This window comes from Protobothrops mucrosquamatus, unplaced genomic scaffold (genome assembly GCF_001527695.2).
Source record: "Protobothrops mucrosquamatus isolate PMUCROS unplaced genomic scaffold, P.Mucros_1.0 scaffold3794, whole genome shotgun sequence".
Classification (NCBI taxonomy): domain Eukaryota; kingdom Metazoa; phylum Chordata; class Lepidosauria; order Squamata; family Viperidae; genus Protobothrops; species Protobothrops mucrosquamatus.
In genome coordinates this window covers 7,918-21,060 of record NW_015389747.1, presented here as the reverse complement: position 1 = coordinate 21,060, position 13,143 = coordinate 7,918, and the positions used below count along the sequence as shown (strand labels likewise).

The window sequence follows — 13,143 nt, the reverse complement described above, 5'->3', positions numbered from 1 at the left end:
TTGATTTCAACAATCATTTTGTTAGATGTGCCATTTTGAGAGTCTGGAATAAATATAAAACAAGGTTTTCTACAAAGGTGCGATTTTGGGTTTCCCCACAAGAAACCTTTTTTAGAAAAGAGATGGTGATGAGGCCCAATTGGTGGACCTATGGTGAAATAATTAATTTTAATTTGGGGGAGCCTACCCTCAGATCCAAGGAGGAGCTAGAATCAGAAGGTCATGTCTGCCATTGGTCCACATATATGCAATTGAAAGAAAGATTTAATCTAGGCAAAAAGAATCATGGGTTTAGTTTTGTTAAAAATGAATTGGAAATCCTACTGTGTGGTAGTGATGAACATATTATTGCTAAAGTTTATAAATTGTTATTGAATTTAAATCTGGAAAATGAACAAGTAAACATTGTATGATTCAGTGGGCAAGGAATTTTTGGCATAATGTAATGCTTGAACAATGGGAGAATATGTGGAATAAAAGATTAAAATTTACATTAAACTATTAGTTAAAAGAAAAGTTTTACAAGATGATGTACATTGGTATTTAACACCAGTTAAGTTATCAAAAATGTATAAAGGCTTTTGAAATGAATGTTGGAAATGTAAATGTAAAGAGGGGAGTTTTACCATTTATGGTAGATGTATGATAAAGCAAGAAAATATTGGAGTAGGATTCATATGTTAATACAGAAAATTCTTAAAGTGAATATGGAAAGAAAACCAGAGAGTTTTCTTTGTGGGCTAATGGACAAAGACCTGGAAAAAAATAGGGAACCTTGATGTTATATAAGTTGACAGCAGTAAAGTCACTCTACGACAGGGGTGTGAAATTGCTGGCCTGTGGGCCAGATGCAACATAGTGAAATCATGCCCTCACCATTGCCAGCAATGACAAAGATGTTGTGATATGTTTGACACCCCTGCTCTATGCTCAGAGATGGAAGACCACATCGATTCCCACAATGGAGGAATGGTTGCAAAAACTGACGGAGCTAGCAGAGATGATTAAATTGATTGTACTAATTAAAGAAAACAATATGAATACTTTTATTGCTATGTGGGAACCAGTTCTGGACTTTGTGCTTGAGGTGGAAAGAAATGAAATTTTGACTTGAGGCTTTATCGATTTGATAGATTTGTTGTTATCAAAATGGCTAGTTTACACGATTTTGTAAAAGTAAGTAGTTGAGGTTTGATGTTGATATTTTATTTTACTTCACCAAAAGAAGTCAGAAGTCACTGCCTTTCCCCCCTTCCCTTCCTTTACTTTTCTATTCCCTTTCCCCTTCCCTATCTTTCCCGCTATTTACTTTGTTATTTTCTTTATATCATATACTATAAACTAATAAAATATATAAAAGAAAACCTGTAGTGCACCCACTACTTCCAGAGGCAAATTGTTCCACTAATTAATTGTTCTCGCTGTCAGGAAATTTCTGTTTAGTTTTAGATTAAATCTCTTCTTCAACTTGTTACTTCTTGTCCTGCCTTCAGTGCTTGGAAGAATAAATTGACCCCTTCTTCTTTGTGACAGGCCCTCAAGTACTGGGAGGCTGCTATCAAATCACCCCTAGTCCTTCTCTTTCTTAGACAGGACATACCCAGTTCCCTCTTCTTTCATCATATGGTTTAGCCTCCAAACCAACTTATCATCTTCTCTTCTCTTCTCTTCTCTTCTCTTCTCTTCTCTTCTCTTCTCTTCTCTTTTCTCTTCCCTTCCTTTCCCTTCCCTTCCCTTCCCTTCCCTTCATTAGCCTTTTTGGAAGCTGCAGCACACTGCTGGCTCATACTTCCATGGCGGTTCTACTAGGACACCTAGGTCTCAATCACAATTGCTCCTATTGAGCCAGGTTCCACCTAGTCTATATCTGTGCATTTTGTTTTTCTTGCCCATGTGTAAAACCTTATTCTTCTGACCACTGAATTACATTTTATTGGACAGGGCCCAGTATTCAAATCAGTTGTGATAATTCTGAATCTTGAGCTTATCTTCTAAAGTGTTGGCTATAACACCCAGCTTGAGGTTGCCTGCAAATTTGATGAGTTCCCCTTCTATTCTTTCATCTAGATCACTTATGAAGATGTTGAAGAGTACTGGGCTTAAGACAGAATTTTGGGTAGCCCACTGCATACTTCCAGCCATATAGATGTAGTTCCATTAAGAATTACGTGCTGTCAGTCAGTTGTGAATCCATCTAGTGGTGGTATTGATTATCCCACATTGTTCAGTCTTACTAAGAAGTAGGCTGTGGTCTACTTTGTCAAATGCTATATTGAAGTCTAGTAAAACTATGTCCATATCCTTTTTTGTCAGAGAATGAAGGAGAACATACGTGTCCCAGGATAATGTTGCAGGATCCAATCTGGGTCAGTCACCAGGACCAGATTTTGTTTCCTGACCTTTCGGACTCATGCTGGACACAGAGAGGGGCTTTGAGGATGGGCTCCAGCATGAGACTGGAAGCTTGGAAGACGAAACTTCTAGTCCTGATGACGGACTCAGATTGAATCCTGCAATATTAGATATATTCAACATTTAGGTCTCCCCACCTTTTTTTGTACACATTAAAACAACACTTTATTTTTCCTTTTTCTTCACTCTTAGTGTTGGATGTTCATTCTTCTGTTTCTCTCTTTTTATTTTATTTGTGTTGACAAATGAAAATAAATATTTTTTTTAGAAAAGAAAATGTTTTGCTTCTTATCCAAGCTTCTGCAGTTCTTCACTTGGCTGAGAAGAGAAAGATTTTCAAGGGAAAAAAACCCAAGAAGGTCCTTCTAACTTTTGAAAAGCACTTTTGGAACTGTGTTACAATATGTGGATTTATTTATAGTTAGAGGCTCCTTCTGAGATAAAATACTATCCAGAAAAATATTTTCTGAATAACTGTGAATATGTTGCTTTAATGCCAGTAGATAATTCACCCAATGGTTTACCTCCGGATTGCATGCAAGTTCTTGATGCGGTTTACTCCAGCAAACCAGATTTGAAAGATGAGTCTTTACAAAATGCAGAATGAGAATAGTAAGTTTATTGATGGAAGCAGCTACATCTTGGAAAGCCAGCATGAAACTTTTGGAGAGGAAGCATTGACTTTGAATACACCAACTCAAAAGGCAGAACTTGTTGTATTAAATGTGCTTTGTAACTGGCAAATGGTAAAATGGCCATTTTTTTTCCTTGACAGCAAATAAGCCTTTGGTGTTGTACATGCCCATGGAGCTTTGTGGCGGGAAAAAGGTTTGATTACAGCAAAATATAATCACATTAAATATGGAGAAGAAATATTGCAGAATTTGGAAGCTAAGAGTGATTTACTAGTAGGATGCAGGCAGATGGGTCTCTTTGGACTAGAGGGAAGTGAAACCTTCTGAAAGAAGAATCTCCAAAATCAAATCTGAGAGAAGCCAGTGGTTGATTTGTAGGCTTCATTCACATCAACACACTGCCTGTTGCTGCAGACCTGAAAGTCAAAGCAAGAGATGATCAATGGAGTAAGACAGCACTTTTCTACACAACCAAACTCTGTCTGTCATTCCTTATAACTAACCCAAACTTCTTTCAGGTTATAAAAATCAAGGGGAAGTGATTCCTGATCCTTTAAGATAAGCTTTGGGATTGCTTCAGCACTTCTAAATAGATTCATTGAACTGGTAACCTTTAGGTCACCACCAGGTCTGTCCTGATTCTCTCATTTCTCTCTTCCACCTTCCCAATGGAGATGCCTACAAGTTCAGAGAAAGGACTGTCTCTTGCCAGTCTGTCCAGAAGATGCTGCGAGAGAGAAGCACAAGGCTCTGAGAAGGCCAGGCGTTTTGTTCTTGCAAGAAAGAAACAGCCCTGGACATTCACCTCATTTGTTGGGGTTGTTCTTTGAAGGAAAAACAAAATAACAACAACCAAAAGAAGGCTAGATGGACACTTTTTCATCTACTTAGATTCACTGTAGTTTGGAAAATCTAGACCAGCTTTCAGCATTGATTGATTGCAAAAAAAATTTAGTAATCACCTCTTGGAATCAGACTTTACAGCATACAGATTAGAGGTAATCTTTTACTAACCTTTCCATCTTCACATTTTGTTCCATGATCAACCATTCCATTATCTTTATCACTGTGACGGCAGAGATACCTATCATAAATATAACTACAAAATAACCTGCCACACTTTACATCCCTGAAAAGGAAACAAGAATGGAGTAATGAGAGGCCCATTCCTTTGCTTATTTCCAAGCATTTGGTTTGTTTGTTTGTTTCCCATGCCCCCCCCCCCCATGTCTTGGGTGACTTACAATACAATAAATAGTTAGAAATTGCTAAAAAGAATTATAATTAAAATAAAAGTTAAAAATTAAAAATCAAGATGAAGGGCAGTCTGTGGGTGAGAATATCATCTCTACCCAGTCAGCTCTCCCCAACATAGCAGGCCCATGCTGGGGACCCAGGTAAAGCCAAGCTTATAGGCTGTTCCAGGAGGCCAGAATTCTGGGGCAGACCTCACCCCTGACAAGAAAATATTGCCAAGGGGGCCACAGCAGAAAAGGCTTTTCTCCTGCACCATACCATCCAAAAGTGTTTGGTTGGCAGAATCTGAAGCAGGCCCTTTCCACGGAAGCACTGGGGCAGGTTAGTCCCAACAAGGTAAGGCAGTTCCACTGATACCCTGGACCCATGGCATAAAGGGTTTTAAAGGTCATGATCAACTCCTTGAATTTGCCAGAATCACACTGGCAACCTGTGCAGCTTGTGTAACAATGGAGTCACATATTCCACGCCAGGGCCTCCCGGACTCTCAGCGTCATTGCCTTCTGTACCAGTTGTAGCTTCCAAGGGCAGCCCTATGCAGTAATCCAGCTGGGAACAGGGCATGAGTGACTCTGCCAACAATCTTGATCTTGGTTAACCTGTGTGTGTGTGTGTGTGTGCGCGCGCGCGCGCGTGTGTGTGTGCGCGTGTGTGTTTAATTAGAGATGGAGAACCAGACCTTTGCTCAGTCTCAGTAGGAACTAGTTGCCCCTAACACATAACTGAAAAATCTCACAAGGTGTTTCAAGATTTGGAACAAAATAGAGAAAACACTTCCTATATCTCCAACTGGCTCACAGTGATTTCTCTGGTTTTTTTTAGGATGGAGATGGTTGAGTCAGGATTCTTATCTTAAGAGCAAGAAATGCATCTGTTATCCACCTGGAAAACTCCTAAAGTAGATTTTAGGGGGCTTGGTTTTTCCAGATCTCTGGCTTAAAATTCTCATAATCTCTGATCAGTGGATGACAGGGGATGATGGGAGCTGAAACCTAAAGATTGGGGCAACTGGACTAAACGTTCTGTTTCTCATCCAAGAAGCGTCTTCAACTCTGACTGGATGGCGGGGAGTTTGAGATGCAGACAACAGAGACTCATCCCCAACAGCCTGCACCTGTGTTCAGCAGTGAAAGGACACAGGGCAGAAAACATCCTGCAGAAAACACAGCTCCAACTTCTAAATGAAAGAATAAGACAGAGTAATTTTACAACTGAGGTTTTGAAAGACAGAGTGGAACACAAACTCCAAGAGCCGAAATCACTTCTACCAACAGAAGTATTAGAACAGGTCATAGAATTTACAAAGAAAGCACAACTAGCACAACACAACAAGAGCAAAGTGTGACAAAAACCCAAATTTTCCACCCTACAGCTTCGGCAGGAAAAAACACACAAAACAGAAGAACCAACCCACTGAGACACTGAGATGTCTTAGAAAACTGACCGATGGGTGAAAAATCTGTCTGACAGAGAGCTTACCCAAAGAGAAAATAATCTTGTAGACAAAGGACTGGATTTTGCAGTAACACCAGAACATCTACCAGTTGTATATTTCCTCCCAGTCACAGTCCTCCTCTGAGTCACTGTGACTCCTCCCAGTCACAGTCAGCCATCAGGAACAATAAACTGGCAGAACCAGAAGCAGAACAATTAAGAAAAATGGTATTTGCAGCCCTCACCAGTGCCAAAACACTAAGGTGACCAACTTTTTTACAATGAAAAGGAGGACACAAATAAATTGAAGAAAAAAATATCGTAAATAAAAGAAACATTTTATTCATTGCAACAATAATACAGAATACACTATAATATCATAAATGCATAATAAAAACATTTGTAACAATAACATTTTATATTATAATTATGCTTACATGCCGCGCCCCCGCCCACAGCCGCCCTGCCAGCACTGCTGCTCCGCCTTGTAGAGTGGGCCCCGCGGCTCCCACAGCACGGGGGGCAGCCGGCCACCACCGCCCCTCACACCCCCGCCCGCAGCAGCCCCGCCGCCCCTGCCTCTTGCACCCGCAGCCATTATTGCCCTAGCAGGGCCGAAGATCAAGAGAAAGTTACTGTGACATCGCCGCTCCAGTCTCCTCCAGGTATCTTCGGGACTAACTAGGAGATGGTGTAATTGGGTAGCAGGGAGGGGTGCAAAGTTCCTGCCAATTCGCCTTCGCTGCAGACAACTTACATGTGCAAAGTTTGCCGGCTGGGTGTTTTGGCGCACTCAGCAGCAATTCCTATTGGCTTTCGAAAGCCAATAGGGGGAGTAGCACAGCTCATGCAAAAGTTGAAAAAAAAAACCATCAAAAAAAGGTGCCGGAATGCCATTCTGAGCGTTCTATGAGAAAAAAAAAGCCCTGCAGATTAGTCTTCAAATATCGAAAAGGAGGACATGTAGGAGGACACTTTTCAAAGGAGGACAGAACTCACAAAAGGAGGACTGTCCCCCCTTCCAACCTCACAATTCAAGAATGGAGAACAGTGACATCCCTAGGAAGAGACCCAAACATCACCATCTTGCCAGCTGATAAAAGAAGATGCACAGTCATCCTGAACACAGATGACTACAAGGCCAAGGTGAACAGTCTTCCGAAGGACACTGCCAGCTATGAGACTCTGAAGAGAGATCCCATCATTAGTTACAAGAAAAAGTTCATTGATTTCTTGCAACAATTACTAATGGATAATGCCATCGACAAGCCACAATACTACCGTCTTTATCCTGGGGAAGCCCTGACATGCATATATGGACTCCCCAAAATCCACAAAGAACGAACACCACTCAGAACAATTATCACCTACAACATTGCAAAATATCTAACTAACATAATGGCTCCTCATCACATCAATAATTCACGTGACTTTGCCAGTAACATATGTAAAATAAAACTGGACGCTGGACCTCTGCCTGATCAGTATCTATTTTCAATATAGGTTTCTACAGACAAAAACACGGCTTTGCCATGGACTCACCTGTGTCCCCCATTGTGGCCAATCTCTACATGGAAGAGGTAGAAACCAAAGCTCCAAACTTTTTCACAGGAATTCCACCCACTCACTGGTATAGGTATATGGACGATACTTGGGTCAAGATCAAAACACAGGAATTGGAAGCATTCACCAACATATCAACTCAGTGGACAGATACATCAAATTCACACGTGAAGATGTTAAGGAAAATAGTCTAGCCTTCTTGGACTGTGCTGCATACTTTAAGGAAGAGAAAAGCCTTAACACTGAAATTTACAGAAAACCCACTCACACAGATCAGTATGTACATTTTGATTCACACCACCCACTGGAGCACAAAATGGGAGTTATCAGAACCCTACACCACAGAGCTGAAGGCCTGCCCAGCTGCAAAGAAGGAAAAGAAAAAGAAGCCCTCAGAACATGTGACTCTCCCAAGTGGGCCTTCATCAAATCTCAAAGAAGACCTACAGGAGCTCCTCTGTAACAAACAAAGAAAACAATAAACAAAGCAATGTAGTCATTCCATAAGTTGCAGGAATATCGGAAAAACTCAGAAGGATCTTCAGCCAACACAACATACGTGCAAACTTCAAACTTAAGAATTCACTAAGACAGAAGCTTGTCCATCCCAAGGATAAAACACCCAGACACAAAATGAGCAACGTGGTGTATGCAGTACAGTGCAGTGAGCTATGTGCAGATCTGTACATTGGGGAAACGAAACAACAACTTCATACACATATGGCACAACATAGGAGAACAAATCAGGACAAGAGTCAGCAGTCCATCTGCATTTAAAAAACAAAGGACACTCTTTCAAAGACAGCAAAGTCCACATTTTGGACAGAGAGGATTGCTGGTTTGAAAGAGGGGTCAAAGAGGCCATCTATGTCAAAAATGAACAGCCCTTTCTCAACGGGGGGGAGGGATCTGACATTATCTACCTCAGGTCTACAACACAGTCCTTTCAACAGTTCCAAGAAGGCTCCACACCCATTTGGGCTACTCAGGTGACCCCGAAGACACAGATAAGCCTCCAGGTAGCTTTAATGACTCACTAAAAGAATGCAAATGACTAGCTGTTAGCAGGAGTATAAATCTTTCCATTCCTCACCATCCACTCAGAGCTGAATAAGCTTCTTGGATGAGAAGTGAAACATCTTCAAAGAAAAACAAGAAAGTCCAGTTGCTTCGTGAAAAAGCATCTTTGGGATAAGCAAATCTGACTTCCCCCATTGACTTTGATTTATTAGAATCTGGCTGGGAAGGTCGGAAATGGTGATCATGTGACCTTGGGACACTGCAGCCCTCATAAATAAATGTTGGTCGCCAAGCACCCAAATTTTGCTCACATGACTCACATGCTGCAACAATTGTAAGTGCAAGGACTAGTTGTGTGTCAGTTCTTTGAAGTCATTAAATGAATAGTTGTAAGTCAAGGAGTATCTCTCCTTTCTGACACAATCTTTTAAAAGGCACTTCTATCCTCATGGCACTCCTTTTACACCCAGCTTTTGTTCCACCTTGTAACGCAACATGGAAAACAAAGGAAAATTAGCCATTCAGAAATTGACTCACATTTCTGTTCTTTTAGCCAGGTGATAGAATCATGTTCCAACAGATGTGGACACAAAAATATTTCTTATATTATCCTTATTTTATACCAGGGGTGTCAAACTCAATTTCATGGAGGGCCGCATCAGTATTGCGGTTGCCCTCGGGGGCTGGGCTGGGTGCAGCCTACTGGGTGGGCATGGATGGAGTGGGTGTGGCCTACTGGGTGCACATTGCCAGCTCTACATCGTTCGTGTCAAGGGTGCCTGTGGGGGCCTGGGCAGGAGTGGGACAGATCTGAGGGTCTCTGGCAGGAGGTGGGACCAGGGCAAACGCCAAAACATGGTCCATTTCTTAACTCCTCACAAAGGGTGACACCTCCCCAGCATGCACCCAGTAGGCCGGGCCGATGCAGCAGGGGCTAGTTCCTCGCCGTTTCTAGACGGCCTTGTGGAGCTAAGATTGAATGCGTTTCAGCATAGATGGCTACCACAAAATTGTACATTGGCTCCCGGCCAGCCTCACTGTTTCCAGAATGGCATCGCGGGCCACATGAAAGCACTTCGCAGGCCACATCTGGCCCCCGGGCCTTGTGTTTGACATGTCTGTTTTATATCATCATCATAGCAGGAAATAATTTAGATTGCTTACTTTCGTGCACATGCAATGTATTTCTCATTTTCCTTTCTGCAGTGGTAAGATTCATTTCCTATTTCATTAACATCAAAACAACCATCATGAGCCTCAGTTGCATCTGCAAGACAAATACCTGAGTGTGTAACATGCCAACTGGGTAAAGAATGGCTTAAGAGATTTCAGAGGAGAGATTATTTGCTTATTATTTGCTAGTTAATATTTACTTATTTGTAATCTATTATTTTGTAATCCATTTTTTATCTAATCCTCATTTTGACTGAATCATTCTCTGTCTGATACAGTACTACACTAAACAGGCTTATTTCATTTTATGGACATAAAAGCTGAAGCCACTTTATGCAAGTTGCAGAAGACCCTGTAGTAAATCAATGACTGGAGGGGAATCTGAGTGCAGCTTCATTCCTCTGTGTCCTCATTCTCCATTTTCCAAGTTTAACACTATTGTAGATACATTCCTGTGCTGCAATGCAGTGAGGAGGGGGATCCCTGGGTGGGAGGGGGTGCAGTCAGGATGAATAAGAGGCAATTCAGCCCCAATATTACATGTGAGAGAAAGAGGGCGAAGACAGCTCCTCCCTAATTATCCACAGAGTGTATTGTAGATGCGGATAGTAGAGTCCTTAATCCAGCAAGATTTTGTCTACAGGAATGAAAGAAGAAAGAACTCAGCTTGTAAGAACCATCATGTGTCATTCTTGGTTTGAGGCCTGTCAATTCCTGGGCATAAGCCTTTCTGAATATAGCTGGATTACTTGCAAAAGAGTGAGCTATTTCCATTCTTTGGAATGTTACATCATTTTATGCTATTTAACTGACCAAAATAAAGATTTCTTTGTTTGAACTGAGAGTTTCCATTTTCAAAGCAATGGAAATAATCCAGCAAGCGTCCATTTATTTATTAATCAAATTGATGGATTGATCATGCAAGTGAAACAATGTTCTGATTTCAATTTGGATTCCCAATCACCATCACATGCCATCTGACCCTTCATAAAAAATGTAGACAAGGGGACAGAAGGGCAACTCATCAAATTTACAGACAACGCCAAGCTGGCGGGAATAGCCATCCCTCCAGAAGAGAGGCTAAAGATCCAGGAGGATCTCGAGAGACTTCAACACTAGATCCTATCTAACAAAATTAATTCAATGGTGAAAATAGTAAAAAAAAAGTTCTATATTTAGGCGAGAAAAACCAAATCACAGATACAGAATGGGTGATACCTGGCTCAATACTTTAACTGTAAGAGGGATCTTGGAGTCCTAGTGGACAACCACTTAAATACACACCATCAGTGTACTGCAACTGCCAAAGATCTAACACAATCCTAGGCTAGATTAACAGAGGGATAAAATCAAGATCATGTGAAGTGTTAGTACCACTTTACAATACTTTGGGAAGACCACACTTCATTCCAGTTGAATGATGTTGAGATGCTGAGATTCTAGAAAGAAAACCCTTAGAAGTTGTAAGAAGAGATTGGAAATGGTATAAGGCTTCCTGCTTGAGCAGGGAGTTGGACTAGAAGACCTCCAAGGTTCCTTCAAACTCAGTTATAAAACAGAAATGTAATGATGATTAACTATGGTTACAAAAAAGAAAATATCTTTCATTAATGGCAATGACTGTCTTAATCTTTTATAACACCACTATTCTGAAATTCTAAAGTTGACTTACTTGAACCAAAGAGAAAATAACATTGGTAAAACATGACGGGGCACTTCCCATTGTAGCAGTAACCGTAGTTGTATAGGCATGGTAGTCCATTCTTATGGAAGCGATCTGTGGGACAGTCAGCAGATTGGCCAGTGCAGCTTTCAGGAATGTCACATTCACTCTCTGCTGCCCGGCATTCTGTTCCTGCTGTCCTAAACTGTGGGTGAGAATCAAAAATACTCCCAGCTATCACTCTTCAGAAGCAGAGATCAAAGAGTCAAACCATGGTTCAAAACACATTTCAAATCCTCCTCTTCATCTGTCTTGAGGATCACCAAGCAAGGCATCCCTGCCCTGCTACAACTGTGTGTGGTGCCTAGAAGTCCCAATCTGTCTTATTTGCTGTGGGAAAATGATTGCAATGAAAGGCTCAATTCCTGAAAGACAAGTTCTACCTGTTGGCCGACCATAAAGGGAAAATCAGTTGGGCTGCCATGAAAAATCAGCAAAAAGTAAATTGTTGAACTTTCTCATGATATATTTTTATTTCTCTACAGGGGAAGAAGCATTCATAGAATTTTCTGTCACGTGCTGAAAAACATGTGGCTCCCTTCTCCTGCTGTGAATCTAGGCTTGTGATGGAAATATGCAAATAACAAAATGTTTTGGGCCACTCTGCTCAAAAGGTTCATTACAGAGTCAACTGGGATCCCACATAAAAAGAAGGAATGAGGAACTATCACCTTTCTTTCATTGGTCCTGCAGCACCTCCAGAATGCTCCACCAAAACACCTGAATTTGGAGCTTTAGAGAGCAGGTAGAGAACTTAAGGGGGAAAAAGGGCAACTTTCCTTCCAGAAGTCTCCTGCATCTATTTCCATCCTAAAAGGCTCAGAGAGAAAAATGTCACAGCATTACCGGAGACCTCTTAGAAGCTTCCAGAAAGTTAGGAAGCTCAGTTAGGGCACCAATCTCAAACATTGCCTCTCCTAGTTTAAACTAGGTTTCCATGCAATCTCAGTCAAAGAACAAAGATATTATTTTCACAGATATGATTTAACATGCTGAAAGAATGCATTTGAGATTGAGATAAGACTGAAATTTTATTAAATTACCCTACCTATGGATATGTTCATAAGGGTCAAATAAACTGAAAGAAGGGATAGGAATAGGTTTGAAATGTTTTGATCATAGTAAACAGCCAAGAGATATTACATTTCTATATGGCTAGTATGGAGTAGGGTAAAATTTCTCCTGGTGTTAAAAATAAACAAGTCTTACTCTGCACTGGTCGCAACACTCTCCAGATTCACACTTTACCCATGAGTGTAGTTTACACGTTGCAGCATCACAGCACGGATATCGACAAGTCTGAAAACCAAAACATATCAAATGATATCATAGAATTTTTTGCCTGGTCTTTTTTAATTGGTCTATTTTGAAGAGGGAAACTGCTAAGGAAAAAGACATTTCTGCAACTAGATTTCGACAGGGAGAGGTGTGAATCAGCTACTACACATCAGTCATGCAAGAACAGAAAGGCATCCAAAAAGAGAAGCTACCTTCTGGTAGGTGATTCAATTATAAGGGATGTAAATTTAGGAAAGGACACAGAGGCTTCGAAAGAGGTCAGGTATCTTCCAGGTGCTACTGTCAGTAGGGACAAGAAACGTATTTCTAAAATAATTAAGAATGGCAGCAAGGGCTGTGATGTGGAGGCTATTGTACATCTTGGCACTAACGATCTGTCCCAAAAAGATGTACTCTCTGTGCAGAATGATTTCCAGAGCTTGGGGAAGGAAGCAACTTAGAACTAAGGAGAAACTTCCTGACAGTTAGAACAATTAACCAATGGAACAATCTGCCTCCAGAAGTGGTGAATGCTCCAACACTGGAAGTTTTTAAGAAGAGACTGGACAGCCGTTTGTCTGAAATGGTGTAGGGTTCCTGCCTGGGCAGGGGGTTGGACTCGATGACCTCCAAGGTCCCTTCCAACTT

At 41.1% G+C, this 13,143-nt stretch overlaps 1 protein-coding gene across 1 annotated transcript in view; it reads right to left on the bottom strand.

Moving 5' to 3' along the window:
• Nucleotides 1-3,011: 3,011 nt before the first annotated feature.
• The window catches only part of LOC107298194 (disintegrin-like leberagin-C), a gene marked incomplete at its 5' end in the record, with an annotated part of 16,447 nt that continues 6,315 nt past the window's right edge, over nucleotides 3,012-13,143 (bottom strand). The window contains 5 exons of the mRNA XM_015827562.1: nucleotides 3,012-3,463; nucleotides 4,062-4,176; nucleotides 9,486-9,588; nucleotides 11,167-11,362; nucleotides 12,427-12,516. Coding sequence (XP_015683048.1) covers nucleotides 3,392-3,463; nucleotides 4,062-4,176; nucleotides 9,486-9,588; nucleotides 11,167-11,362; nucleotides 12,427-12,516 — 576 coding nt within the window. The remainder of the gene's footprint in view (nucleotides 3,464-4,061; nucleotides 4,177-9,485; nucleotides 9,589-11,166; nucleotides 11,363-12,426; nucleotides 12,517-13,143) is intronic.